At 40.1% G+C, this 27,676-nt stretch overlaps 1 protein-coding gene across 2 annotated transcripts in view; it reads right to left on the bottom strand.

The window, feature by feature from the left end:
- Positions 1–6,512: 6,512 nt before the first annotated feature.
- The window catches only part of LIN52 (lin-52 DREAM MuvB core complex component), a 40,876-nt gene continuing 19,712 nt past the window's right edge, over positions 6,513–27,676 (bottom strand). Inside the window, exon 6 of one of the 2 annotated variants that reach the window (XM_069017866.1) lies at positions 6,513–8,717. In XM_069017866.1, the coding sequence (XP_068873967.1) occupies positions 8,662–8,717 (56 nt within the window). In that variant the 3' untranslated portion in view covers positions 6,513–8,661. Of the gene's footprint in view, positions 8,718–8,744; positions 9,773–27,676 lie in introns of those variants that run through there. The other variant, XM_069017869.1, reaches the window with a different exon arrangement.

Raw genomic sequence — 27,676 nt, 5'->3', positions numbered from 1 at the left:
TTCTCAAGCCCTCTTTGGAGATCACGTTCCTAAGATCAAGACTCCTAAAATTCAAGCCATCACAGCAGCCAGTGGGAAATGAACCCCAGTTAAAAGGGAAAGGCTTTTACAGCTCTGAAGGAGTGCAGGGCTTGGACATACTGTACATGCTGCCATGGCAAAAGGATCCTTGTTTGGTTCACAGCTATTGGAGACAGAAAAAATAAGGAGGCACAAGCACAGGGCAGAGTTCATCTCCATCCAAGATGACAGGAGACTGTTGCTGGAGACTTGGGAGGACACAAACCCTCCTGCTGAAACAGGTTCACCACCAGGGACAAATAACTCAAGAAACTAAAGAGGGAACCTCTTGCAACTTTAACCCTTGATAAAGTATGTCTGAAAACAGTACCCAAGCATGCATGAGTGCATGCAATGAGTACGCTGTTAAAAGAGAGAAAGCAAATTAAAAGCTTTCAGACATGGTTATATGTTTTACTACATTTAGCCCAAAGATACAAAGGACCTTTAGAATGATCGTAACATCCAAATCAGACTTAATCACTAATACATTCCCCTAACTTTGGAAACATCAACCAGCAATTAACTTGTACAAGTTACTCTGTTTACAAAACAGCTATATATATTTTTAAATGAAAGTCTGTGTGACAAGTTAATAAAACTACTTACTTCCACTGAGCCTCCTCAGCACACACTAGTCTTCCCTTCTGCTGAGGCCATCTCAGCTGCTGTGACACGACAGACCTGCTCTGGCTCCTGCTTTGTCTTCTGTCTCTCTCTACTCCCTCTGTAGCAGGTCACTCTGCTGTCACTCTCTTTACTCTCACTGTAGTAGTTTCAGGCTAATGGCACAAAAGTACACATTTTGGTTTCAGCATTTTCTATGGCTCCTTTGGTCATCATCTTCACCTACCTTAACCTTTGTGCATCATTTCAGTGTTGCCTAACTGCCTTTTGGAGCAGAACAATCATCCTGGTATGTATGTACATCTTGCTTTTCGCCTCAGACTATAAGCATCCCGTCATCAACATAGAGAGGGATAGTCTGATTCACCTCCATGTCACCTCATCTTTCCAGCTTTCTTCTTCCTGGCCACGCAAAGAGCTGTGATGATCACAACAATTCACAGGAAGTTTATTTCTTGATGGCACCTGGAGGTCCTGGAAATTCCTAGCTCCCTCTTTGCTACCCACTTTCCAGGGGCAGAAGCTGACACATTGTCCTCTATGTGAAGAGTCACTGGGGAGAAGGGACTGCTGGAGCTTGACGTGCTGCTACTGCAGCACTATGTTCTTTCCATCTCTGTGTTGACCATTTTACTGGTTCTTCTGCACCTTTGGAGGGCTGATGGATGCACCATACGTAACCTGCTTTCCGCTTGTACACACAGTGTTTGCCTGGCTTGCCCAGCGAGATGGTTGGGTTTTGGAAGCACCAGGTGCAGCTGCTGGGACTGCTGGTTGGAGAAACATTTGCCTCCTGAGCCCGTTAATTAGCACAGTAACGGTAACTGTGCTCCATTAGCCAACCCATGTGGTCAAGTCCCCTCTCCGTCCACCAACCTTGCCCTTAATGAGAGCTGGAAGGGGGACACTCACAAAACACTGCCTCAGAATAATATTCGGCTTTGTCCACGCCGGTAACGAGAGCTGACAGGATCACTACGTCCATTTCTCTTCTAATTAGCACACTTCCAGCTCGGCCTGAGCCAGCAGCCAGAGAAAAGCGATCGGACAACCGTACCGAATCACAAACACAAAGAGGCCCATTCCCTGTAATTAGGTGAGACAATCCCTCAGTCTTTTCTCGGCTGGAGCTTGCCGGTAAGACTCTCGCTGTTTTGGTAAGTCCCAGCAACACAAGTTACACGTCTCCCCAGGACACTAATAAGCCCCTAATTGTCTTCCGCTTCACACGGCTCGTACCATAGGTCTGACTTGGGGGAATTCTTCTAACGAGCGGCAGCCAGCACTCCCTGCGCCACAGTCGGACAGGGAGCCGCCTCTCGGGCACCGGCAGGAGAAGGGGGACAGGGAGAAACAGCCAGAAAAGCAATCCAGGCACTGGGGCTCAGCTATGTGGCATGGGGCCGGTGGCCGGGCATCAGCCACACGGTGCTGGGAACATGGGCCTTCTCCATCCTTTCTCCATCTCCACTGTCCACCTGCATGGTGGAAACCTGAGTTCAGCTCTGTAGACTCCAGTCTTATCCTCTGTCGTGTCCAGCGGTACACATGTACTTGTGCTTCCACGCAGAAATGCACCATCAAAACCAAACATCTGACTGCAAAGATTTGGCTCGAGTCTCTGCTAAGGCTTGCTGGGGGCTGCCCTTAGAGAAATGCTGCACCTGGCATGTGCTTTTCTCCAGCAAGGCCCTGCCATGGGTCTGCCCCAGAGTTCGGGCTGGGAAGGAGCATGTGTGTAAACGAGACCCTGTCAGTTCTCGTGTAAGGGAACACGTGCTGGGTCTCACAGGACAGGTTTCCTAAGATTCTCACAAAATTATTAAAAACATGAGTTGTGAGGTGGGTAGGAGACTGCAGCTCAAGCTCTCTTATCAAAACAAGGCAAAGAAAGACACATAATCCCTCTAATTTTCAACCTGACACTTTCTGCATAAACCATCAACCAAATATTTTTCAGCAAAACGTTTTCCCTAATTTTTGAATACAAGCTCATATTGAGCAAAATATCACAGCTGATCCTGTTAAGGATACTTGTGGCCTGCAGATCCATTTAACTCCTGTGCAGCTGATTACAAACTGATCCCTTCTACAAATCAGGGCTCACCCTGATTCCTCCCACAACGAGCCTCAACAGAAGCAATTTCTCCCGTTTTTACAAGTGCTATTTGGCTTCAGTGCTCGAAGCAGGGGGAAAATCCTGAGACAGGATGACAAGCTGATCCATGCAGAGTACAAGAGAAAGAAAGGTGCCATTGCTTTCCCTGAAAGGTAATTTGGGATAATCAATATACATACATATCTATATATTTATATAAAAATAAATTAAAATTAGCTATAACTAACAAGTTACTTTAATACAGAGAGAGGAAAACAAACTGAAGGCCACAGAACCAGGCAGCCAGAGCATCTGTGCCCACTTGGGTCACTCTGCTGGTCTCTTGTCCCTCATTCTCATGTAGCTGGTGAGTTCTCTTCCTGCCTTTTCATACACAGCCTGCCACATTTAGGCCTATCGTAGTAAGTGGAAGACAGCAAATGGCAAATTTCTGCTGCTTCAAAATTAGCTTAAAATTCTGTGATTATGAAGAAAATGGTGCCTGGTATTTTTGAGAGGGAAATCCTCCCTCACATGTAAGTGTCTACAAGCACAAAATTTAATTACCCTATATTATTATGCCTACTCACCAGCTATGGGCCACAGAGCCAGCCTTTCAAGTGATACAGAACCAAGTCAAGTACTTTGTCCTCACAGAGATCTGGTCAATAAATAAGGTGCAAGGTCATTCTTATTACCCATTTTTTCTACTAGCAATTAAGTAAGGGCTTTCAAGCTCATCCCTCTTCCTCTTTTCTGTTCCTTACTGAGGTGTCTATAACAGAGACAGGCAGGGAGCGTTCGGGCTTCACTGGTCACTGATCTGTATTATAGGAATCAGCAGGCAGGGCAGAGGTCAACCACACAAACCCAACAAGAAAACGCCTATTCTGTACACTCATCAGCTGCCTGGAGTCAGTCATCCTCCTCAAAGAGACACGATGGAAAAGGTCAAGTCTAAAAACTGGCAGTTTCAGTGGATGATGAAGTCAAAATGTGAAGGGATCCTGCCATGCTGAAAATCTAGCACAATCTAAATAAAACTGGCATTGTTGCACATATTCTATGCTGAATGTGGATTACACTCTATAGCAACTGGATCAGTCTGGATCTCTGGCTACTTAACCTTTTAGCTGTCTTTCTGTGGACTTTATGATTGGCCACAATTATTTGAATTCAGGATACTGCATTTCACATTCACATTTCCTGAAAGAAACTCAAAATACCGATGTGAAGATTGGCTTGCAGAAATAATGTGTTCCAAGAATCATAGCATTATGTAAAACCAAAAGGATCCAGTCTTCTTCATTTCCTTATCCCTGATTTTCTTTGTCTTTTTAGATTTTTTTTTCTCTTTTCCTGCCTTCTAAAAATATCAAGGTGCATCTCTTATCAGGGCAATGCATATGCTGGGATGTACACATAGGAGTGGATGTGGGTTTTGGTATTCTGTGGTGGGAAGATTTTGCTATAGTGATAACAGAAATGTGTTTACAACATTTGAATCTGTTCTTCTAATCGTTTTTATCTGCTCAGAGTTGTTGCTCCATGAGAAGTTTCTGTCCAACTATAATTTTCCTGGGCTGAAGATACAGAGACAACCTTCTAGAAAAATTGTCTTTCAATGAATTATCATCTTCTACTAAAGATTATTTAATGACTTCTTCAAAAGTGTCAGTACAGACTGGCATATGAAGATGGGGGTACAACACTAAGAAGTGAGGATTATTTTCATGCTGTATCAAGTTTGCACGCGGTTTTCAGATAGCTCACTCAAAGATGTGACAGATTTCCCTACTACAAGTATCCTTGTTGCTTGAGGTTCTTACTTAGGAGAAACTCAAATGTGAGGATGCTTCTCTTGAGATTGTATCTCTGGTGTTTTTGAATGACTGCTGGTTCTAGGGGAGCATATGCATTACTGTGGACTTTCTGCAACAGTAATTTGCAAGTTGTCTTTTTCTTTTGATTGCATATATCTAAAAATTTCTTTTAGTTTAGAAGTACTACAGAAATGTTTATGAGAAGTTACTGAACTTGTGGGAGGCCAGGAATCCAGGATTTCAGATGATGTGACCAAGATGAAATTTACCTTTTTCACATACTGCATAGGCTGATGATGGAATTGCCAGGTGTCCATTCATCAGCATGGAATGGTTGGCATCACTGTCATTGTGACTTGGAAAAATTGTTGTTTGCTCAGGCTGGCATAGAAGACAGACAACTGAACACTGTGAACACAAGGAAATTGAACATAACCATGGAACAAAAACCATAGTAGAAGCTGAAAAATCATGAGTAGTGCACAGACAGCAAAGAAGAAAAAATTCAAACAACTGTTCCTGACAATAAAAGAAATGAAAGGTTCAAAAGCGAATTATCAGGTAAGCAGATTTAAATCAACTTCCCCCTATAACTTTTTTTATTATTATTTTTAACCTTTCTTTGTATAACTGAATTATGGAACTCACTGTCCTGGGGCATTTTTCAGGTCAGAAGAACACACAGATTAGGACTAAAAAAAATTTATGGAGGGTAGGGTCTACTGTGGACCAGATTCAAATAAAACAGATTGCTAGATGCTACGTAAGTTACCCTAACACAAAATCACTGTAAGCCTTTTGTTTATATCCTTCCCTATCCTTCTACAACTGTTTATAAGCAAAGAGAAGATTACAGATAAGACGGGCTTGTGATTTGACTTGTGATAGCACCTAACATTTTTACATAACATAAAAATCAGTAAAACCAGAATAAGGTTCAAACATTACCTCCAAGATAGATTAGTCAATTTTCACTAATCTGTAATTTCTAGGTGTCTTGTTGAGGGAAATATGAAGCAAAGTTGAGAACTGTGAGTTACAAGACTGTTACAAAATTGTAATTTTGTAATGGCAAAACTGAGTTAAATGGAATAACATGTTATTCAATTGCCAGTGCACATAGACTTTTATTTTGATAATAATTAACAAAACAAACAAAAATTTCTTCTCAGTTGGATTAGATAGCAAAGCATTTGATAGTCCAAGACTGAAATGAATGGCCTTTATAACTGAATGTATGTAACACTGGCATTTAAAAGGAACCAAATAAATATTGAGTTTACTTCCAAGAAACTCACAGTAACATCTAATATACCAATGAAAACACTTTATAAAACAGCGCATCAGCTTGATTAATATTACCAAATCTTGATTTTTTTACACTCTTCATTCCCATCAGCAACAAAAAGTCACTCGGATTTTCTTGTATAGATAACTGCATGGATGTCAGGAAGGATAGCATTGAAAGAAAAAATAGAGTTCAAAAGGGTATGAAAACCCTTAGCAGCATTTGGATATTGACAAATATTTATTTACTGATGGGAATGGAACATCCACAGGCCAAACCCTGAGGTGGTGGCATGCAGATAAGCGAAGAAGAGCCTGAGGAATAATATTGCCTAAGTGGCCAAGCAAAAGCTTTAGCATCTCAGAGGGCTATTTTGGAAACCCAGGCAAACCTCTGAGGTTTGCATTTGCATTTTATTAAACTCAAAAGCAATAACAGACAGAAAAAAATTCTCTGGCTAACACACAAAAATACATATAAATATTGCCAATAAAAAAATAACATCACTGACTCATCTCTACAGATGGTAAGTACAAAACCAAAAAATACCACAATTCTAAAGCATATGTTAATGGCTGCCTTATAGAAGGTAAGTACTGTGTATGATAAAAGGAGATTTTTCTTCTTCTTCTTTTTTTTTTTTTTTTTTTTTTAACATATATATGTTACTAAAAACTACCTAGAGTTCAAAATTCCTTACTGCAGATATCAGAAAATACACATACACTTCCAGGACAGGCTTTCATATATTCTTCTATATCCTCCTTTCAGATCTCAATTCCTTAATGTGTTGGACCAAGAAACCTCTATAAAATGCACAAACTCATACTGGTGGTGCAGATGAAGTATCCCATTTTGTCACATACATGTACATATATTACATATATAGTATACAAACTTAAATTTGCATTTCAAATATATAATTCAATGCTTAAAGCTACATCAACATCAGTTTGCACCATCAGGTTTTTTTCTGTTCCTGAACTACCACTTTCAGCTTCTCTTCTCATTCATCTGTCTTAATTCTTTCTCAAGGGATGGAGTTCCTGTTAAGCTCAGTCCTGCATAAACTGTGAAGGACACAAATAACTCTGTTAAGTTTTAAATCAGGCTCCTGATATTCCTAAATTTGTGCAGGGTCTTTTCCAGGATATGGGGTTTAACTACTTAGTTAACAGGAGCTGTCCAAAACAAGCCTAATTCTGGCTGGCAATAACCAAAGCCACAGACTGCAAACCAAAGGGTCACCAACAATTTAGTAAAAATTGTCAGAAGTCTACTTGATTAAAAAAATCTCCCCCTCCTTATTGCACATGCACCCAAAAAGAGTCTCCTCTCTCTGCAAAGCCAGAAAAATGCAGTGCTGTAAGGAGAGCCTGTTACATGTACTATTTCCAAATAATTTCTCCTCTCATATGTGACTACAGCCTGAGAAATGACAAGTTTTGAAAAGCCTGCAAGGTAAAAATAACATTTCTAAATAGAAAACCCCCTATACTCTTCATCCAATGTTTCAACATTATGTGGTACCCTAAAAAAGAACATACTTACTAATGCTTAAAATGTTGTTTTCTAGGAAAAGGAAAGAGGATGGAATGAAAAACATTATTCTCTTGCATAAAACAAAAAGTCTGAACATGCTCTATACTTCTTCCAAGGGCTGAATATGTAGAAGTGCATGAACAGAAGAAAAAGGCATTAAACTGTAAGAACAGTGTGCTGAAGCTGAAAGGGAGCAGCTCACAGAATTTTCTATCTTAAAAGTTCTGGTTTTGTAGGAGAAGAAAATTTGGAAGTGTTGGTTTATAAGCAATTAAAAATACCACAAAACATTATTTCTAGAAATGTTGAGATCCTGTATAGGCAGACCATCCTCACAGTGTGGCTAACAATCCTGTTGCCACTTCTTGGAGTGATAACTGAAAACATTACCATCTCTCAACTTTATAACTCTTTCCAGTTTCTAGCTCTGCAAGAAGCAAAGAATTGCAGAGGGCTGACAAAGCTGTTTCTTTGTGTACTGGCCAAAGCTTCTGTGAGGAAATCTTCCTTGAGGACACAGCAACATGCCTTACTCCCTGTGGTCTGTTAGTTTCAATTTCATTTAGAAAACCACTTAGCAGTGAAATGAAGCTCCTGGCATACCAAAGGTCTGGAGGTCTTCCTCAGAGTACCAGACGTGCTTCTCTGAAGGCAGTGAGCAGCTGGAATCTAATGCAGAGACTGCACTTGGCTTCTACACTAAAAGCATATGCTCCTGCTGAACTGGCACTCTTGGTCAATCCACACCCCAAACTGTGCTCAAATCCTTCAGCACAGGAGTTGCACACAGGAAATCAATGCATCTAAGACAAAAGACACACAAAAGGGTCGAGGCCTCGTGATGGACACTGGCCAGTGTCAGATCTGCTGTGTACCTCAAACAGGCTGCCCCTAAGAGCAGCTGACTAAGGACACTGACTTCACTTTGAACTGCTGGTTGAAACAGGTAACTGTGTCACAGCATGTCAGGGTCCAGTCCTCCTGTTGGACATCCTATGGTCAGATGAAGTCTGAATTCCAATGCAACCAACTGCAGTCCTTGTGACCTGTGCATATCGTACGTTTTCCCCCATAAAGAGATGAGCTGTGGAAGAAAAGGAGATGTTTGCTTCTGAAGGTCTAGAGCAAGAGCTTTGTTCTTCTTAGACGTTCTGGGCTTCATCTGGATCCGCAGTACATAAAATGACCTGGTTGGGGTATTTTCATCCAAACGCTAGATGCAGCTACTTTTTGGGTTTCTCTAGGATGTTCAGGAATTTCCCTCGAGTCATTTCTCTAGCTGAAATCACAACGGAGGAAAAAGAAATCAGTATTTTTAAAAAAGCCAAGAAACTCAAACAATTGTATAATTTGTATAACTGTATAACGTAATTTAACCATAGGATAAGAAATTCCTTTAGATTTGTGCTTGTACCAAAACTAAGAACTATTTTATTTATCTATTAAAGTGGAAAGTAAATAAAACTGCATTTCAGCTTGAATTCCTGACATCCTACAAATGCAGGCAGGGTCTGGAATCTTCTAAACTCAGCAATAATTCCCACAGGCTGTCTCATTACATACAATCTATGCTTTCTATTCCTACTGCATTATGCTCTTGCAGCACCTCCTTTTCTCTGTACTATCTGTCTCTGAATGGTGAAATCCAAATCTCCATCACTCTATCTCAGCACAATTGTTCCTGTATGTTATAATCTGTCAGAGATTATGGAATTCTCTTTTTCTCCGTTTCAAGATTATTGGTCCCTCGATGATGCGGTCTTCAACAGAAATTAGGCAGCATTTTCTCTCTCTCAGCAGTGTCAGTCCCCGGATGCTGTAATATAATGGGGTTTATATTCCTTCAATGCAGTTCATCTATAGATAGGGTAATAAAGTAAAGTTTATAGAGCTTTGGTCTTCTCTTTCTCTCTGCATTGTCAGTCCTTTGATGTTTAATACAGCAAGGCAAGGCTTGTATGTCTCTCTCTCACTCTTGGTACCATCAATCTCTGGTAGCTGTACTACAGCAGGGTTTACACAGCCACTTTTCTGCATGAGACATTTCTGACTTGAGAATCCATAAGCTCACAAGCTGGCAGAGCAGCCCTAATACTATCTGTGCCTTGCAATAACAATACAATGCATCAAAGACACCACCATTAGCAACTGAGGCCTGGAGAAAGACAATCTTCCCAATGGTGCCCCTCCAATTCTTTTGAATAAAGGTGTAAGCTTTGTGCTGGACTGGCAGGCATCAAAACATGGAGGGTTTTATTCACAGGAATGCTGAAAGCATGCATGTTTCCCACACCTAGCCTCCAAGACTGTTTTATCCATTCAATTCCTGACTTCCTACTGAGACAAAACATCAGAAATCAAAATTAGCATAAAAACTGGAGGTGGGTTTGTTGTTGATGTTGAGTTTTCTTTTGACATTATTGATTATCTGTCAGAATAGGACTAAAATATAATAAAAATGTTCAGCTTACAATACTCAGTGTGCACTCAGATAAAGACATTTTGTTATTGTTTACATAAAAGTCAGAATTTGTGTCTTTTGAAGCCTCTTCTTTAAATTATTACATTCTAATTTGTTTACATAAAATTTTATCATGAGGTGTAAAATTGCAAAACAATTAATTGTATGTAAAAGTATGTAACCTGTCTGTTACATACTGATACTCGTAGGCTGCAAAGCCCATTGTCCTGAGTGGAACATGCTTCAGACTGGCTGCAGGTTCAAGCAGATCACTGCACTATTTACCTCATGCCTCCAGCTGTGAGTTGTATCACCTGGGATCCTGCTTCTGATTCACAGCATGAATTATCACAAAAGTACTCATTTGTACCTCCCCAGCCCCAAGATAACTTGTATGTTTTAACTGCTGCTGAAGTGACACAGGGATAGAGGGTACTGCAGAAGAACAGAGTGAATTGGTATTTTGCCAGGAACTAAGTTGTTATGCACAAAGAACATGACTAAATAAAGCTGAAAGATTTTTAAAATTTTGGCTTGGAATAGATTCTTAGCACTTAGCTCTTTGACACCTCCCTGCCTTGCTCCCACAATAGTGCATGGTTTTAAAACACTCTTAACAGAGAGAAGCACAAAGCTGAACTGTAGCTGATAAAGTGGAAAGTTTTCCAGAGTGCAAGTCCCATACAGGAGATATACGAATGCATGTCAATTCTGTTCCCCCAAAGAGGGCTGCACCCTATAAATCAGGCAGAGCATAGACTCCTTCTGTGCGCTGAGTGAAATTACTGTGGGTTGGAGGTTGCTCCAGAGCACGTGCCTGCCTGTTCACTTGTCATCGGAGATGTTAACATTTCTGATTAATTCACAGACCTCTCATTTTATTCTTCATTCCTTTATCCTTGCTATCCTGTTCTGCTGCAGCTTAAAGATTCTTACCGACCTGCTACAATAATCATCACCCACTCCCCCCCCAACCTGGTGAAATTGTTTAGTGATGCCAACCGCGCTTTTAATTTGCAAGACATCAGACACAGAGGTAATTTATACCAACATCTGTTCATTTCTGACTTCTGAAACAAACTCGCACATGCTGCTACAAAATCCCATTAGGAGCAGGAGACAGCCTTCTGCTATTCTGTATTCCTCGTCTCCTCACAGACTCAGGCTTGCACCAGGGCTTTATCTTTAAAGATATGATGCCAAACTGAGAAAGAAAAAGGATCTTATATCTTTGTATATGTATGAAAATGGTCAGGAAGAAACATCCTCATTTGACAGAAAAATCACAGCCAAACTAAGGGCAAGTTTCCACAACATTAACAATCTTGTCTCCCCTGCTTCAGCTGCTTCCCTTATCTGCCCAAGAACCACAGTTCAGTGTATTCCTGGTAAACACAGGCCAAATTTTTATTACATGGTACTGTGTTCAAACATCTTGGCTATTCCTTCACCTTTGTTTCTCTTTAATCTGCACTGGAGTATGATTTGATGGATTTTGCACAATAAAAGGCTCTAATATTAAACTGACTTCTCTGCTCAGTATTGCTGCTGAGAAATGAATTCTTAATAATAGGAATATCATTTCCACTGGGGTCTTATGGAGCTTGTTGGAGTGAGGGAAGAGCTCGTGAATGAAGAAACCATCACCCACATTCCAAATACGATTGAAGGCTAAGAGAGATGGTAAAACCAGCTTTAAGCAACTACCCAAGGGACCAGCAGAAGCCATTTGAATAGTAGATAGAGGTAGATTTTTTTAATTAAAAGGTTGGACAAAACTATAGTGAAAACCTCAGGGATTTTTTCTTTACAATGGTTGTTTAAACCATGGACTTCAAGGGAAGAGAAGGTTTGAGCACAGGTTTCATTGTACCAGCAAACACACACTACAGAGGCTGCACAGCACAAAACAGAAACATGAATCTGCATGACAAGTCACGATTTACAACCTTGCCTATGCTGTGCATCTACTACAATAGAAAAATCAACAATGGATACCATTGCAATAGCTTGGGTACAAATTAACCTCACCTACTAGGGAGGAGGAAGACACTAAACTCCACAGAAAAAAACGCTTTAAGATATCAGCACTGGTTGCACTGGAAGTAGTGCTTGAATAAACCCTTTCAGATAAATGTATTGAAAAATGGTATCAGGCTATTATAATTAACAGAGAATGCTGTACTGTAGGAATTAAGTTTGCTGCCTGGCAAGATCTGCCAAGCAGATCTCAAGAACAGGTACTGGGTAGGAAAGGCTGGGGCTGAAAGGAGGAGGAGACATTTCTACTCAATAGGGGAGCAGAATAAGGTTTAATATAATCTCCTCTTTAGAACTTCAATCCCTCAATCCCACATTTAGCCTTGTTGCCTCAGGCTCCGTTTTTACTACAATTGTCCCCAAGCTGCCTCTCTGCAGTAAATTTTGTAGTTACTGGTTGAAAAGATTCAGTAGTACAGATTGATTTCCTACAAGTGAGGAGATGAGGGATTACCAAAAGCAGTCCTGGTTAACAAGATTGGGTGCAGAATCTCCTGCTAGAGCAGCCCACTCTGCCAGTGCTTTGCATCCTTTCACTATGACATATGGGTTTCATTACACAAAGATTTTCCTGATTTTAACTTGGAGGCGATTACATTGGAAACTCAGAGCTATCTTTACATCTGTAGCAATTTAAAGGTTAAGTAACTTTTAATCAAATGACAAAGACTCATAATGTTTTTTCCTCGATTGAAAATGAAAACTGCTGTTCCGGATATTCCTTCCAGTGACAATTTAATTAGAAAAAACCACTGCACTGGAGATTGGGGTCCAGCCTGATTGCTCCCCATAAAAAGCCTTCTCACACATACGGCAGCACAGGACACACTGTGTCATAAGGTCTGGATGGCCAGGAAATAATGGAAGGATTTACTGCTTTAAAATCAGCAAGGAAAACAGTGATTTATACTTACATAAGCAACTTTCATCCAGGAGAATCCCTAAGCAACACACATACGTGCACACTTTTTAAACATAATATACACTTAAATATATCCACGACACACTAGGGGATAAGATATATGTGACAAACTATTTATCACACATTCATCATGAACATTATACCTTCACTGCTTACTACTTCTGGGCTTATCTAAAAATCTCAAAACAAAGCTCGCAAGTATCTTCAAATTATAGATATTTTAATACAAAGTCACTTGCTTGAGAAGCACTTCTTAGCTTCTCTCCCAGATGTACAACTTACGGGAAAAATTTGACTGTGATCCTTCTCTGACCTGAAAATATAGCTTTGCTGAAATCTAAAGGTCTTGCTACTAATAAAACCCAGAAATACAATTAATGTTTTTAGCTCTGAAATGTCTTGCAGTGTCACATTTTGAATGCCACATTCTTGCCTACAAAAAGGTTATCTTAGGCACTGATATACTTGGTTAGCTTATCAGTTATTCCTCCCATTCAGTTGTATTTATGGTAACTAAAGAACTTGTTTTTCAACATGGAAGGATTCCTTTAAAGTACTAATCATGCACTCTCAAACCACGGCTCTGTCCTTGGACTACATAGAAAACAAAACTGGAAAGGTTTATTTCTGAAGCAGTGTCAATGGAAATTGCCATTTTAGGGCAAAGAACATGAATTGCAGAAAGACAGCAGAACACTTCTCTGGCTTTTAACCTTTTATCACAAGAGTCTGTTGCATCAGAAATGATTTCTTATGTGCTGAGATAAAATGTTAGGATAAGAAGACACAATGATTCTTTTTCTTAGTTGGCAGGGCATAAAAAAGGCCTAGAGGAATTTGCCTGTGAGCAACTGTGGGAGTGAGTGAATTTATGAAAGCCAATTGCAAAGTCACATCTTTTAGCTGGGCTCAACTTATATTGCATGCAGACAAAAAATAAAAAAATAAGTCAGAGAATGGGGGTTGAAGGCAAAAACGTAATTTAAAATCAGCAAAAATATTTAAGATTGACAATATTACTGAACAGCCCTCAAAAAAAAAAGAAGCATATGACAGACAAGACCAGGAGAATATTATTACCCAGACAACATAATCTGAACTTCTGTCAGAGAAATAGAAACTGGGCCATGCAGATCTATCTCAAACCAGACTCCCAAAATCCTATCAATACCTGGCACCAGCTCACTCCTCTTTCTTCACAGAAAGAGCTCCAATTACTCTGCTATCTGCTGTGTACTTCCTAATATAAGTGTCAAATGAGCTGCTACTTGATGACTGTTGGCCTTTGACGAATACTTACCAGTGAATGCTACCCCATGCCCAATTTCAGCGAGAGCTGAACAACCATCTCAGGAGAGCAGTGGCTAGTGAAAACAAGGTCAGTCACCTTCACTGAAGGCACAACTGGCACATGCAGAGACTCCAAGCTGTGCCTCAGGAACAGTTACACTGACACTGAAGACTACTGCAATCACCTAACACTCCTGAAACACATTCCTCAGGTAAGATGACAGAATCAGCATAAAACTCCAGGTGGAATAAGCTTGCATTACCATGGCATCTCTCACTAATCAATATCAAAGCACTTACAGAGTTTATCAAGCTTTACAACATTCTTGAAACATACAGTGGTTTAATTCCCACCTTACAGATGGGGTTATAGCCTCAGTACAGACTGTTGTGCTTTCATCCCAGCCAGCAACCAAGCCCCATGCAGCCATTTACTCACTCACTCCCTCACCAGCAGAATTGGGGAGAGAATCAGAACGGCAAAAGCTGGGAAACTTGTGGGTTGACATAAAGACAGTTTAACAGAGAAAGCAAAGCAAAACAAGGAATTGATTCACTGCTCCCCATGGGCAGGCAGGTGTTCGGCCTTCTCCAGGAGAGCATGGTCCCATCACACATAATGGTGACTTGGGAAGACAAACACCATCCCTCTGAACATCCCTCCCCTCCTCCTCCTTTCCCCCACTTTCTACACTGAGCGTGATGTCACAGGGTCTGGGATATCCCTTTGGTCAGTTTGAGTCACCTGTCCCAGCTGTGTCTCCTCCCAACATATACCTCGTGCCAGTGTGGCAGTATGGAAAGCAGAAAAGGCCTTGGCTCTGTGTAAGCCCTGCTCAGCAATAACAAAAGCATCTCTGTTATCAACCTGTGTTCAGCACAAATCCAAAACACAGCCCCATGCCAGCCACTGTGAAGAAAATTAACTCCACCCCAGCCAAAACCAGCACAAGATGTATGCTAAAGCAGTCAGCAACTGTGCTAGAATTCAGGCTCTGAAAGATGAGCTCTGTCAAGTCTTGCTGCAGCATTTTTAAATAATAACACCCCCTTGGTACAAAACATCACCATCCTTCCCTTGGTGAATGAGACAGCAGAATGTGCACTTTATGTCAGCTGTACTTCACCGTCTGGCATGGCTTGTTTTGAAATGCCAGAGAAGGTGAAAGCTTGCACAAAGCCAGGCTGTGGGTTGGAGCAGGTGAGGCACAAGGACTGCTCCTCCCAATGTGCTATAAGAACAGTCCTCTCTGACAGAGAAGTGGTAAATAGCTGAGACAGATAAAGTTTTAAACCACTGAAACAGTTTAGTGAGTGTCTTAAGGCTAGAGCCTTAAGAATTGTAATCAAATACCTAATGCTTTCCTGAATTATGAAATCCTTACGTGACCTCTTTCCACCTTGGTTTCTCCACACATAGTAGTCATGATTTATCTTATACCTGATAAGAGATCTCAGAGATCATTCAGGATTATCCAGCAGTGATAACAGATCTGCTTCAGATTAATAAATCCTCAAAAATGTTATTGTTGCTATCAATAAATAATAAAATTATATCTGCTCTAAGAAAAATTAGATTCCTTCTCTGCAGAATAGTTTACCTTGTTCTCCTAACCAGATTTCCCTACCTTGCAAGGAGGTTACCATTCTGTTTGCATTCCGTTGCAAACTGTGATGTTCACAGAGCTTCAAATGCCAAAACTGCCAACAGCATTCATTCATGTACAGATGGGCAAAGTCAGTCAATGAAAACGCTCAAAGCAAGGTGCAAAGACGACCCTGCCGATGACTAGGGAGCTGCTACTTATATCCCAGGCCACAGATATTAGCATGTGCAGGTATTTTGCCCTGAGTGACCCCCATATTACAGTAAACCCTTACAGTACCTCCCAATTCTAGGAGCTGCCTGCAGCCAATATCCTGTAGGGCCAAAGATGTGATCCCTTTGACCCCCCAAGCAGGGAAAGAGTTACATCTTCTCTCTGCAAAGCCAATAAAAACCTCTTGATTATAATTTAGATAAGAGCCACTGGATTGAATAATAATGTCTGAAACTCCCCTGGCTGTTTCACCTTGAGACGTCCATCACTGGGTTAAACATGATGCTAATTGCATTTGGATTGATTAATTTCTCTCACTCCTGTCTATTCGAATAATGCTTAACAAAATAATCACAGCACCCAGAGCCAAATCTTCTCCGTCAAAGGAATGAAGCCATCAGAACCAGCAGAGATGAAAGAAATGAAGATGACCCGTAATTACTGCTACGGTGATATCATTACCATATTACAGAAAATGAGTGTACGTGGGGGGAGCGGGGGCTGCGATTATTATTTATTTTTTAATGAAACCTCACATCCCAAGAATACAGCTCCAACACAGTGAGTGGAGCATACAGAAATACAGAACTAAAAAAATATTGTGCATTAAATTGCAAAATACAGTGAACACTAGGACTCCTGATGCATCAAGCATCCTGTACTGTGAGCTGCTGTTTATTCACTTCACTATTTTTTCATTGCAATAATATTTTGTGCATGACTAGCATAGAGATTTAAGATGCCTCTTTTCCCAAAAAGATCCTCAAGGCCCTGCAGCAGAACTCACCCATAACCTTGATGCTAAAGTCATTCTCTTTTAATATTATTACAAGTCTTCTTATTTTCAATGCTGGCATTCAGATTTTTGAACCACAAGACCTAATTTGATGCTCAAAGAAAAGCTATTACGCAAGAAATTTTTATTCTTCAATGCTGAGTCCTCTCTGAAGGCAGTTACAAACTGCATCCCCAGCCACAGCAGATCACTTTCAACCATTCAATATGCTGGTTCTGTAAAGATATCAAATGTATCAAGTCTGGAAGAATTTAAAGCAGGATTTCAAAAAAAAAAAAGAAAACCAAAAAACCCCAAACAACCAACCCACAACCGTAACATACAAACGGAAGGCCTGCTGCTCTCTTTATTCTCGAAAATATACTCCCAAAGCCCCTATCATTTGAGAAACAAATAAGCTTGGCAATTGTGTGAGATCTACAGACACCTGTGCACTGCAATTCTAATTGTGGTTTATACAGTTCACTTCTCTCAGTGCTCCTTATGTCTGCCCCCTAATCTCAGACCAAAGACAAAAAAAAACTACACACAACTAGCAGCTTAAAATATTTATTCTGGAATAAAGCCAAGGTCAAATACACAAGAAAATTTCACATGCCAAAAATGTCAAGACCTAAAACCAGGCACTGACTCATGAAGCTAATTAAACACAGAAAAATTATGTTCAAGTATCTTGTAAGGCTGAAATTAAAAAATTGAGTTATACTTCTAATATTAAAAGCAGTAAGAAAAGCAATTTTGCATCAAAGTTGAGGATATTTTCAAATATACCTGAAAGGTACTTTACTAGCATAAGTTATCACTGGAAGAGCTACAACTTGGGAGAGCTCTGACCACCAAATCTCACAGATGTTGCAGCCAAACAGCACAACAGGGTGATGTTTTTACAAGAAGCACTCTAAAGGGCCTTTTTCTACTTGCTTGTACCAAAAGGAGAATAATCTCTTTCTGGCTTCCAACACCTGCAGTGGATCAAGAGTTCTTCGTAATTTAGATTTTCTCACCACAGTATCTCAAGGAAGAATCTTCTTTACCAAACACCATGGAGAAATGAGATCAAAACTGTTTCTTCAATAACTCCCGGGCATAAAACACACAAAGAAGCTCAGCAAAGAGGTCAGTGCTGAACATACACATACAGCCAGGTATGAAAGGATTCTGGAGATGAATGGACCCTTCTCAGAAGGCACAGGGGCAGAAGTGCTGCCCACACTCCCACAACACAGTGCACCCAGATGCAGTGCCCCTGCCTGTGCTGGGGAGCACATATTTACTGCTGGGAGCAAAGCAGGTGAACCCTGAAAGTAACAATTTTTCAAGTTTTATCAGTGGCCAGGGCATGGAGGCCACAGCCAAATCTGAGCCCAGGAGCCAATAGAAACAAAGGGATTAAGAGTTATTAGGAGCAGAGAGAATTACATATTTACAGTACAGTTACTGAAAAATAATCGTGTAATGATTATGTAAGTCCCTATATTCCTTTTGGCTAATAACACTGGGATACAAGCTGTATGGTTATGCAAGCCAGGGCACACAAATCCAATCCGAAGACATCAAGGCTTGTTTACGGGGAGGCTTGCAGCACTGGATGAAGAGCAGTACAGCTTCCTTGACCTCCAAAAGGCAGAAACTAGCCTTTGTCAATAGGTTAGCTAATGGCCTGAACTGTGAAGAAGAACTGAATTTTTAAATTTAACTTCTGTCAACAAACTTAATGGAAAGAGATATCTAGATGGAAGAAGCTCATAATATGGTAGTCTGTATTTATTTGTCCAGAAGTATGTCTTTACTTTAAAAAGCAGACTAAATCTTTAAAATGTTTTCTAATCCCAAGATTTCTTATTGAAACATCTTTCCATTTAGATGACTGCAGCCCTTGACACAACAATGAATTATCAGTATTGTAGGCCTCTATGAAAAGAAGATTCATGGGTTTTGACTGAAAAATATTATTTGATTTACACATGAATTAAACCAAGATTCCTTTTGCAATTAGTATGATACAATACATTAAATTACATAGAAGACTTCCAAAATTTCCAAAAATCAGACAAGGTCTGTATGGCCAAATATATGCAAATGACTGAAATCTCAGTGTTCCAAGGTCAAAGTCTCAGGCTTTGTTAAGACAGAATTATGGAAGAGCAGCAATATGCAGCTTGTGGGCTGCAGAAGAAAACCTTCACAACTGCCTCCATAATTTTATTCTTTCCTCCACGTGAATCAAAGGTACTTTATGTAACAATTACCCTTATCCCTATATTCCTAGTATATTCACTGCTTGCTTTATTCCAGCATTTTAAATTATAACTTGGTAAGTTTCAAGTGTGCTGCCCACTACAAAACTCTTCTGGCAGCAATACCCTGAGCTGAGGAGTATCTGAGAGACCAGAAGAAAATTCGGGAAATTCAAAACCATCTTTACCAACTCCAAGTTGTTCACAAGACACGTGAGAAAATGCACTGATTTAGAAATGTTACAGTTTTTACAGCATCCAAATGCTAGTAGAGTCAAGTTTGAATGAATAGGGAAAAACTGTAGTTACTCAGAGAATCTATGAGTAGTGTTAATCTGACCTACTTGATAACAAAACTGCAATGCCACTCAAGGCTGTTTGGAATAGGTATTAAAGTATAAGTAATGCAGGTTCTGCTACAATTATTACAATTTAGCTGCTAATGAGATCAAAGGCAACTGGGCAAGGCTCAGCTGTAAAAACAGATGTAAAAGATACACCCAAAAATACACCCTCCCCGACCCACAGGGAAATGTGAGAACATTTTTCATAAAGACCTTCACACTTCTAATATCAATGAGTTTTAAAGAAGATAGTAAGAATACAAAAAATACGGAGGGTATCGGAGTCTGAAAATATGTCCTGAGACTAGAGGCCAGAAGAAACTCCAGTTTTCTGAAACCCAGCAATAAAGCCAAAACAAACAAACCCCCCCCCCCCCCCCCCTTTTTTTTTTTTGCTCCAGAAGGTCTACTGAGAGTAGCCCAGTAAGCTTTGGTACTCTTTTGCTTCCAAAAATCTCTTCACGTTTATTTACAGTCCATGCATACCACTGGTCAGAGGCCATGCCTACCATTAGGTGCTTCTCTTATGAAAGCTGAATGCAGCGACACCACTATCTTTTAATGAGCACAGAAGCATTCTGCATCCATTACTAGAAGAAAGAACACAGGCACTGCAGCAAAGCAGATGGCAAACCATCTACAAGACAGCTCAGAAAGGAAAGCAGAAGGCAGCGATGGCCATGCAGAGTCTCCATGGATTTGGTGAGTAGGAACGCTGCTCTGAGGGTTGAGGGGTACTGAAGTCAGGAGAAGTCTGAAGGCTCCATGGTCCAGTGACAATGGATCTATCAGACGTATTTAGAGTTAGAAAGGTACAGCAGAGCAGAAGAAGTATACAAGGAGAATACAAGGAAAAAGTGGTTAGTGAAGAAAATTTAATCTACCAGAAAAGAACAGATAGAATAAGGTGTACAGTACAATATCATATGAGGAAAATTGCACAGAATCAGAGATTCATTCTGACTTGATAGAACCTTGGCAGGTCTCCAGTTAATGTTCTGTTCAGAACAGACTCAGGGCTTTCTCCAGTCAAGTCATAAAAACATCCATAGATGCAGACTGCACAACTTCTCTTGACAACCCTTCCAATACTTGACTGTTCCATGCTGGAAAAGTTTTCTTTTGATTCCAGTCAGAAACATTCTTGCTTCAATTTACGATTATTGTCTCTTGTCCTCCCACCATGCGGCACCATGCACAGACTGACTCCATCTTCTCAACCTCCCTGCACGTTCTAGCAGGCAGCTATCAGGTCCCTGTGGTTACCTCTTCTCCATGCTAAATGAGCCCCATTCCACTGGCCTCTGTTCACAGGGCAAGTGTTCCAGCCCCTGATCATCTTGGTGGCCCTCCACTGAACTCACTCCAGTTTACCAATGTCTTCTTCATGCTGGGGCATGGAGGACACCACTGGATGTGGCGTTGCAGATGCAGATGCGTCACTTCCCTGGATCTACTGGCCATGTTTCAATCAACAGATGAATATGCATTCCCACATTCCCATACTTACTTACTGTATTCTTACATTACTTACATTCTACTTACATTCTACTTACTTACTGTATTCCTTTTCAACACTGTTTCCTTGCCTTTAACCTTCCACCTACCCACTGCTTAGCTTAATGTTCCAGGAAACCCAAGCACCATAGTCAAGAGTGAGGGCATTTTATGCCCTGAGACAGGGGAGGAACTGTTTGCTCCTTTCAGGTTTATATACATACGTTAGTAAACATAAATTGTAAGCTTTTTTTTTTTTTAATTAATTTGCTCTCTATTTTCAAGTAAGGAGGGATTAGACATGAAAATCTTGAGGCAACCCAGAGAACTATCTGTTGCAAACCAAATGAGAGCTTGGCCTGCTACCCAGAAACATCCATCACCCAGCCCTTTTCTGTTGGGATTTGTGTTGAATGACGTCCTCTGCAGGTCAACAATTAGTTTTTAGCATAAGAGTCCTGTGTCATCGTCATCATCTCCCCAGGAGACCTAAACAGGCTGAGTGATTTTTAGATTATATGGTCTGATAAGACACAGGCTCCTGACTCTCTGTGTGCTTGTGCCATGCAGGCCACCTGCTCTACAGAGCTGCCACCAGGGACACCCTCAAAAAGGTTTAATAATGATGTTCTCTCTAGAGGTGTAACTCAGAGCATGCTCAGAATTTACATTCTGTATCACTGACTAAAATCTTGTATACAAAATCCTATCTATAAGTAGGATCTATGACTAGTTGCTAAAAAAATTGCAGGAATGTTATTTCCTATTAAACTAGAATCTGTCTGCTCTGTAGTCATAAAAACTGTCAGTGAGCACAGGAATTGACAGAGCAGGGCGGATCAGTAATCTACCCAGTCAGGTATCCTGTCTGACTGCACCCAAGATCAGAAGCATCACAGGAAAAGATAAATTAGGAAGCCACATTATGAAGACATATGGAATAATTATTACTGAAAGATTCCTCCTCTTCTTAAGTGCTTGTTTTATATCCTGAAATGGCTGATATTTCCTACTTCATTTTAGATTTTATTCTGCTCTAACTAAAAATGTTATCATCCATTTAATTGCCTGATTCCCTTTCAATTGTTGCTAAGTACTTGGTTTAAAAAAAAAATAATCCCAGTGTGGCAGAAAGTTCCACATCAAATTATTCATTTTGTAAAAAGCATTTCTTTTGCTAATTTTAATCTGACCGGCTTCCATTACTTGTTTTCTGATTTTCTCCCTGCTCATTCTTTTCAGGGTTGGGAGTCAATTGGAATTTTCAATTTATCTTTTCAATTGCAGAGATGTAAAATAACAATTGCACAACCTTTCAAAATCAAAGAGATCCTCTTCCCCCCCCACCCATTCTCATTAAGAAAACTCTTGATTTATAAGAAGCTCTCTAGAAGTGAATAGTGTATTTCACACTATCTCAAAATTATTCCTACCAAAATACTGCCTGATAGGGTATCCAAAGTCACAAAATAGAGAATGAGACTTATTTCCTTCCTGGGAGAAGATTATTAGACCTTACGCAGAAACATAAGTTGTAAAGCATAAACAATTATTAAATTCAAGCAGAAGAGGTGGGAGATAGGACAATAATTTGCTGTGACTTGGAGATACACTCAAGCCTGAAGACCTAGGGGAGAAGAACAATCTGCTCAGCTTCACCATACTGGGGACCTGGCTATTCTGGACCTGGCTGTTTTGGATGGTCCCAGAAGCTCAGGAGGTTTGAGGTGCACATGCAAAACATGATTAAGTGCTGCCATATTCATCAACTGTGCACAAAACCCAATTACTTTGACTAAATTCTCCAGCAAGTTCAGACAGACTTGTCAAGAAAATTCTGCCAAACAGCAAGTTTTTCATTCAGAAACACAAAAGTCATGTAAAAACCCACAACATACAGAACATCAGAACAACAAACTAAAAACATGAAGAGAAAGAGAAATGGAGAAATGGTCTGATACCATACTGAAGTGTATGTAGAAATGCATGGAGATCTTGATCACAATCAAAATAAGGAGCTCATCTTTGTGAGTGGAACAGGATTTGATAAGATCAGAGTAAAAGATTCTGAGAAAGGGATAATATTACAAACACTTGGATAAGCGCTGTGTGGATAGATAGGAAAGGTTTTATTCCAGAGGTGTTATATCAAAAAATGGAAGATTTAGATTATTGCTTGGATGCCTGGACTTACTGGAGAGTCAAACATTATACTTGGTCACAAGGTTAAATGAGCAATAGAACAGCGGTCATCGAAAGAGAGATCGCAGACAATCTGTTTGGCACCGGAGGAGGAGTAAAAAGCTCCAGTTTCAACAAGTACTCAGGTCCCTCAGATATAAGGGAAATGAAGGGGCTGCAAGGAAGCATTTTTAATCCCATAGGTTCTAGAAAGGTAGCAATGCTCATTAGTTCCCACTGTGCTCTAAATGTTCTGAAATAGGTATGTTACTAACTTACAGTCACAATATAGAACAAAATACAAATGATATGAGACAAACAAAGCCATGCTACATAGTCTGACACATGCATTCACACTAGCTCTACAAGATAGCTGTGTTTCATGTACATAAATTTTATAATTTTTTTCAAATTATCTGGCTTCTTAGGAGTATTAAACCACTACCTTGCATGAGCACTGTAGTGTTTCCACAAAATTATATTATCAGAATTATTTACTGAAAAGAGAATAAAGATAAAAGAGTACTGAATAGATAGGAAACAAAGTGTTACAGAACTGATGTTCTCTTCATTCATAGTACACATTTTTCACTTCTCAGTTTCACTGCCATAACCACTTATAATTTGAATCATTACAACACATCTACATCCCACTTTCCTCATCATTTAATTGGAAACTACGTGATACCCACTCTAAAAATCATCAACATTCACCATTTCTCCTCCTCTCATTGACACACATGTAAAGGGCCTATAAACTCCTACAGTCACCAGCCTAAGACGTGCCCTTCGCTGGGACAGATGTTGCCACTGGCTTGAAGAACTTGTGCCCTCTCTGGGAATCCAGCAGCAGGTCTTTTGTTTTATCCAGCAGGCAGGGGGCACTCCAAATTCCTCATCAGGAAGTGACCTGCAGCTATGCACCAAAGGGAAGAGTCCAGCTTGAAGGACTTTGGATTTCATTTAAGGCAGTGCTTAGCAAAAAGAGAGGGCAGCAGGTACATTTTCAATGCCATCTGCTGGATAAGACAGACAACTCTAATAAAGGCAAGCTCCCACTGTTTTCCATCTATCACCATCAACTCATACCAACAGCTCCCTCCTCTTTGTACCTTACCTAAACAAGTATCAAATCTGAAGTTGTCTTAATAAGCACATCTTATTCCCCACTCTGTTAATGCATCTAAGAAAGCAAATAAGCCAATATTTATGAACGTTTGAGTTTGCAAAAATGACTGCATTTTACTCCAGCTGAGAATTCAGTGGGTTCTGACAGTGAAAAATATCTTAAAATAGATTTGATGAGAAGAGCCTGATGCCTGTGCTGCAAAACATATTCCTGTACTGCACCAATCTCATCTCTCATTCTAGGAGGGCTAATACTTCTTTCTGAAGAGAGCAATGAAAAAGTCACAACACAAGAAGGTTTTTTCCTCTTCCCTGAAGAGTATTTTTCCCATTGGAAAGACCAACAATGGAAAGCATTCACTCAGCTAAACGAGTAGAAACAGACTTGTATTTCACAATAAAATGGAACGGACAACTACTCTAAAGAGACAGGTAAATTCTATTCCTAGAGAAGTCTAACACCAGATATCCTAGGCTTTGACAATAGGTATTTATTAATTCAGGGTGAATAAAATGTTGGCTTGAACAGTTTTCTGACTTTTGTGAATTATGACTTACATTATGGTCAATCAAATTGCAAAGCTTCATTAAACATGTCTCAACTGTTCACAGAAATCACTGACACTACGGATATCTGCAATTCCTCATAAAGGACATCTGAGCACATTCCCCTTGTGAGAGTATAACCAAAGAACTTCTGAAGACTGGGACAGAATGACCCCCTTGCTCTATTACGCCATTTAGACAGCCTACTGCATCACCTAAATTCAGTAAAAAAAGAGGGATTGGCATGAAATGAGGTCTGGCATGAGGCTGATATAACTCATGTAAGAGATGCAGGAACAGATTGCACTCCTAGGTCCTCAAATACAAAAATCGTACATGCTGACGTGAAAAAACAATTGTTAATAAACAGATATTCTACTCTTCAACACTCCATATGGCAGTCTGATGGATTAAACACCAACAGAGTGTTGATCACTCTAAAAGCTCATATTGAGATGATCTGGAAAATCTGTCTATCTACAATTTAGGAATTCTGGTTAATTTAATTAAAATGTTGCATCACTAAGTGCCTTAATATGGAAAGCCATAAGCTTGTGAAGTTCCTGGCACATGCCTGCCTTCAGAAGATGCTACAGAACAAATTAGCAAGAGTCTCCTTTTAAATTTAGGATATACAAAGGAAGACTCCTGAGCTAGAAAATCAGTCTAAGTGTACAAGCATGAAGAAGAGAGCAGAAAAATCTCCAAAACAGGCAGAGGGACAGGTGATACAATAAGCCTAAGGAATGCCTGTAGCGTAAGAAAAAAAGGACACAGGCTGTCAAGGTACAGGTGACTTCTTTGAAAGAGGCCAGCTAAGGTTAAAAGAAATTAGACGTGTTACAAATGTCAGATTGAGAACTGGAGAGAGAGGGGTGGGGCTCAGGAAAGGAACTGTCCCCTTGCAAAGAGAACAAAGGCCAGGAAGGCACAAGAATGAAGAAGCCCAGGATCAACATGCTTGGCCAAAGGTAATCCCAAGGGTGTAATCTGCCCTTACCAAGAGAGGCTTGAGACCTGGCTTCTTCAGCTGAGACAGGCTCCAACACATACATCATCAATTACTGCAATTTAGCTAGGAGGTGGTACCTGTTCATTTTCAATTTGGTGTCAACACCACAAACGAGAATCTTTGAGGCTAAGGCAGCTTAGAAAGTTTTTTCTTCGTAGAAGCATGGCTGGATGAAAGAAACAGACATTCCCAATGCAAAAGCCTATCACAAAAAACAAGAGAGTAAACTGCTAGGATGTGGAAGCAGATGATAGTTTGGAAAACAAATAGAAAACCATGTCTGATGCAGCTCTAAGTTAATGGAAGCCAAAACATTCCCAGTACGTTCACTACTGCCTCCAGAATGACCCATGTATGTTAATACTTTCTTATACTTAATAACATCTACTTCTTAACAAAAAAATGAAGATGCTGGGTTCACTTCTCAGCAGTTAAAGCTGAGGATGCAGCATCAAGGGTTTTCTGGGCACAACTGCTAATATTTGAGAGGAGTCTGAAAAAAGGGAAGTGGTATTATCATGGAGATGTTGTGGAAGAACAGACAGAAGCCCCCATGTTACTATTGTCTCAGTCCACTGTATTTCAGCAAAACATAAAACCTTTTTTTTCTCTTTCCATTCTCAAAACTATCTAGAGTAAAGAAAAAAAATTCTAAATGGAAGGAACAGCAGTTATCTCTAGGAAAACATTGGCTTAGGCTCATTTTTTGTTCCAAATCATTAAACATAAAAAATTTTGGATTTTGTTCTGTAGAATGACCATCTTGGAAAAACAGGAGTAGTCTCTCCAGTATGGCAATTGGTCCTCTACTTGTACAGACAGATGAGGTTCTGCCTGCAAAACACAGGAGGAGCTGTTGACTTGCTGCAACAGACAGTAGAGCATGTGGGATTGTGAAGAAAGCCTGGTTGTGTTCTATGTCTAGCACAGTATTATAAAGAAAGACTGTCACCCCTTGAATGCCACTTCGGCTGTGTTTCTACAATTCACTGTGTAACAAAAAAGAATATTGATCTGTTACAATGTACACCCCTATACTAATCTTTTCCATAAGAGTAGCATTCAGAAAAATTGATCTGGAGAAAATAAAAAACAAAGCCATGTTCTTAGAAAATAAAAACCATTTATAAAAAGTTTGATCACATTTACATCTCCATGCTTCCTCTAGACTATTTACAACTACTTTTCAGAACATGTGACTGAGCGTGTTGGAGCCAAAGTTAATTATTTGCATATTCAAATACAAGAGTACTGATCTTCTATATTATAACAAGCATAAGAGCCAATAAAAAGTGCCAAAGACAGAAAGCAAAGTGGGAAAATAACCTTTCTTCCCCTAAGTCTTCTCTGCTTCAGAGAGACCAAGCAGGCTGGTTTCAAAACAAGAGCAAATGATATAACCAAACAAAAGCAGATCTGAAAGGTGAGCAAACCCCACAAGCCACAGAGTCATTATTACTGTGTCGACAGCACACTTGTTAAAAATGTATATTTTAATTTTCTGTATTGCTAAAGGTCCCAATTTGCCCAGGGATCTAGCTAAGCTGCCATTTTCTACCACGACACAGTCTAATCTTTATTTAATGGATTTAGCATCTATCTTCACTAGAGTGGTCTCTAAGGGGAAGGGGAGGGGAGTATGAAGGGGCATGAAGAGATGATCAGGGCCCCCCTCTCCTTCATCCATCCGGCGCTCATGTTTGTGTTCAAAATTCAATTACCTCCTTATTGATACTTCACAGAGATATTTAAGCTGCAAACATGAAGCCCTGATTTCCCAGGGGGCCATGCCCCTCTCTATTTCACTGCTCTGCTTCCCCCAGGGTGAATTCCTGAGGCGTCCATATTAATAGGTAATCAGTCACAATTCATTTATTAAACAGCTAGCAAGGTTTATCAGCCTGCCCTGATTAGCCAGAAGAAGCCACTGAATTCCTAATTTATTTATGGAAATCTAAGTGTCT

This window comes from Aphelocoma coerulescens, chromosome 5 (genome assembly GCF_041296385.1).
Source record: "Aphelocoma coerulescens isolate FSJ_1873_10779 chromosome 5, UR_Acoe_1.0, whole genome shotgun sequence".
Classification (NCBI taxonomy): Eukaryota; Metazoa; Chordata; class Aves; order Passeriformes; family Corvidae; genus Aphelocoma; species Aphelocoma coerulescens.
Note: the sequence above shows the minus strand (reverse complement) of the source record. Positions and strands in the feature narration are given on the sequence as shown.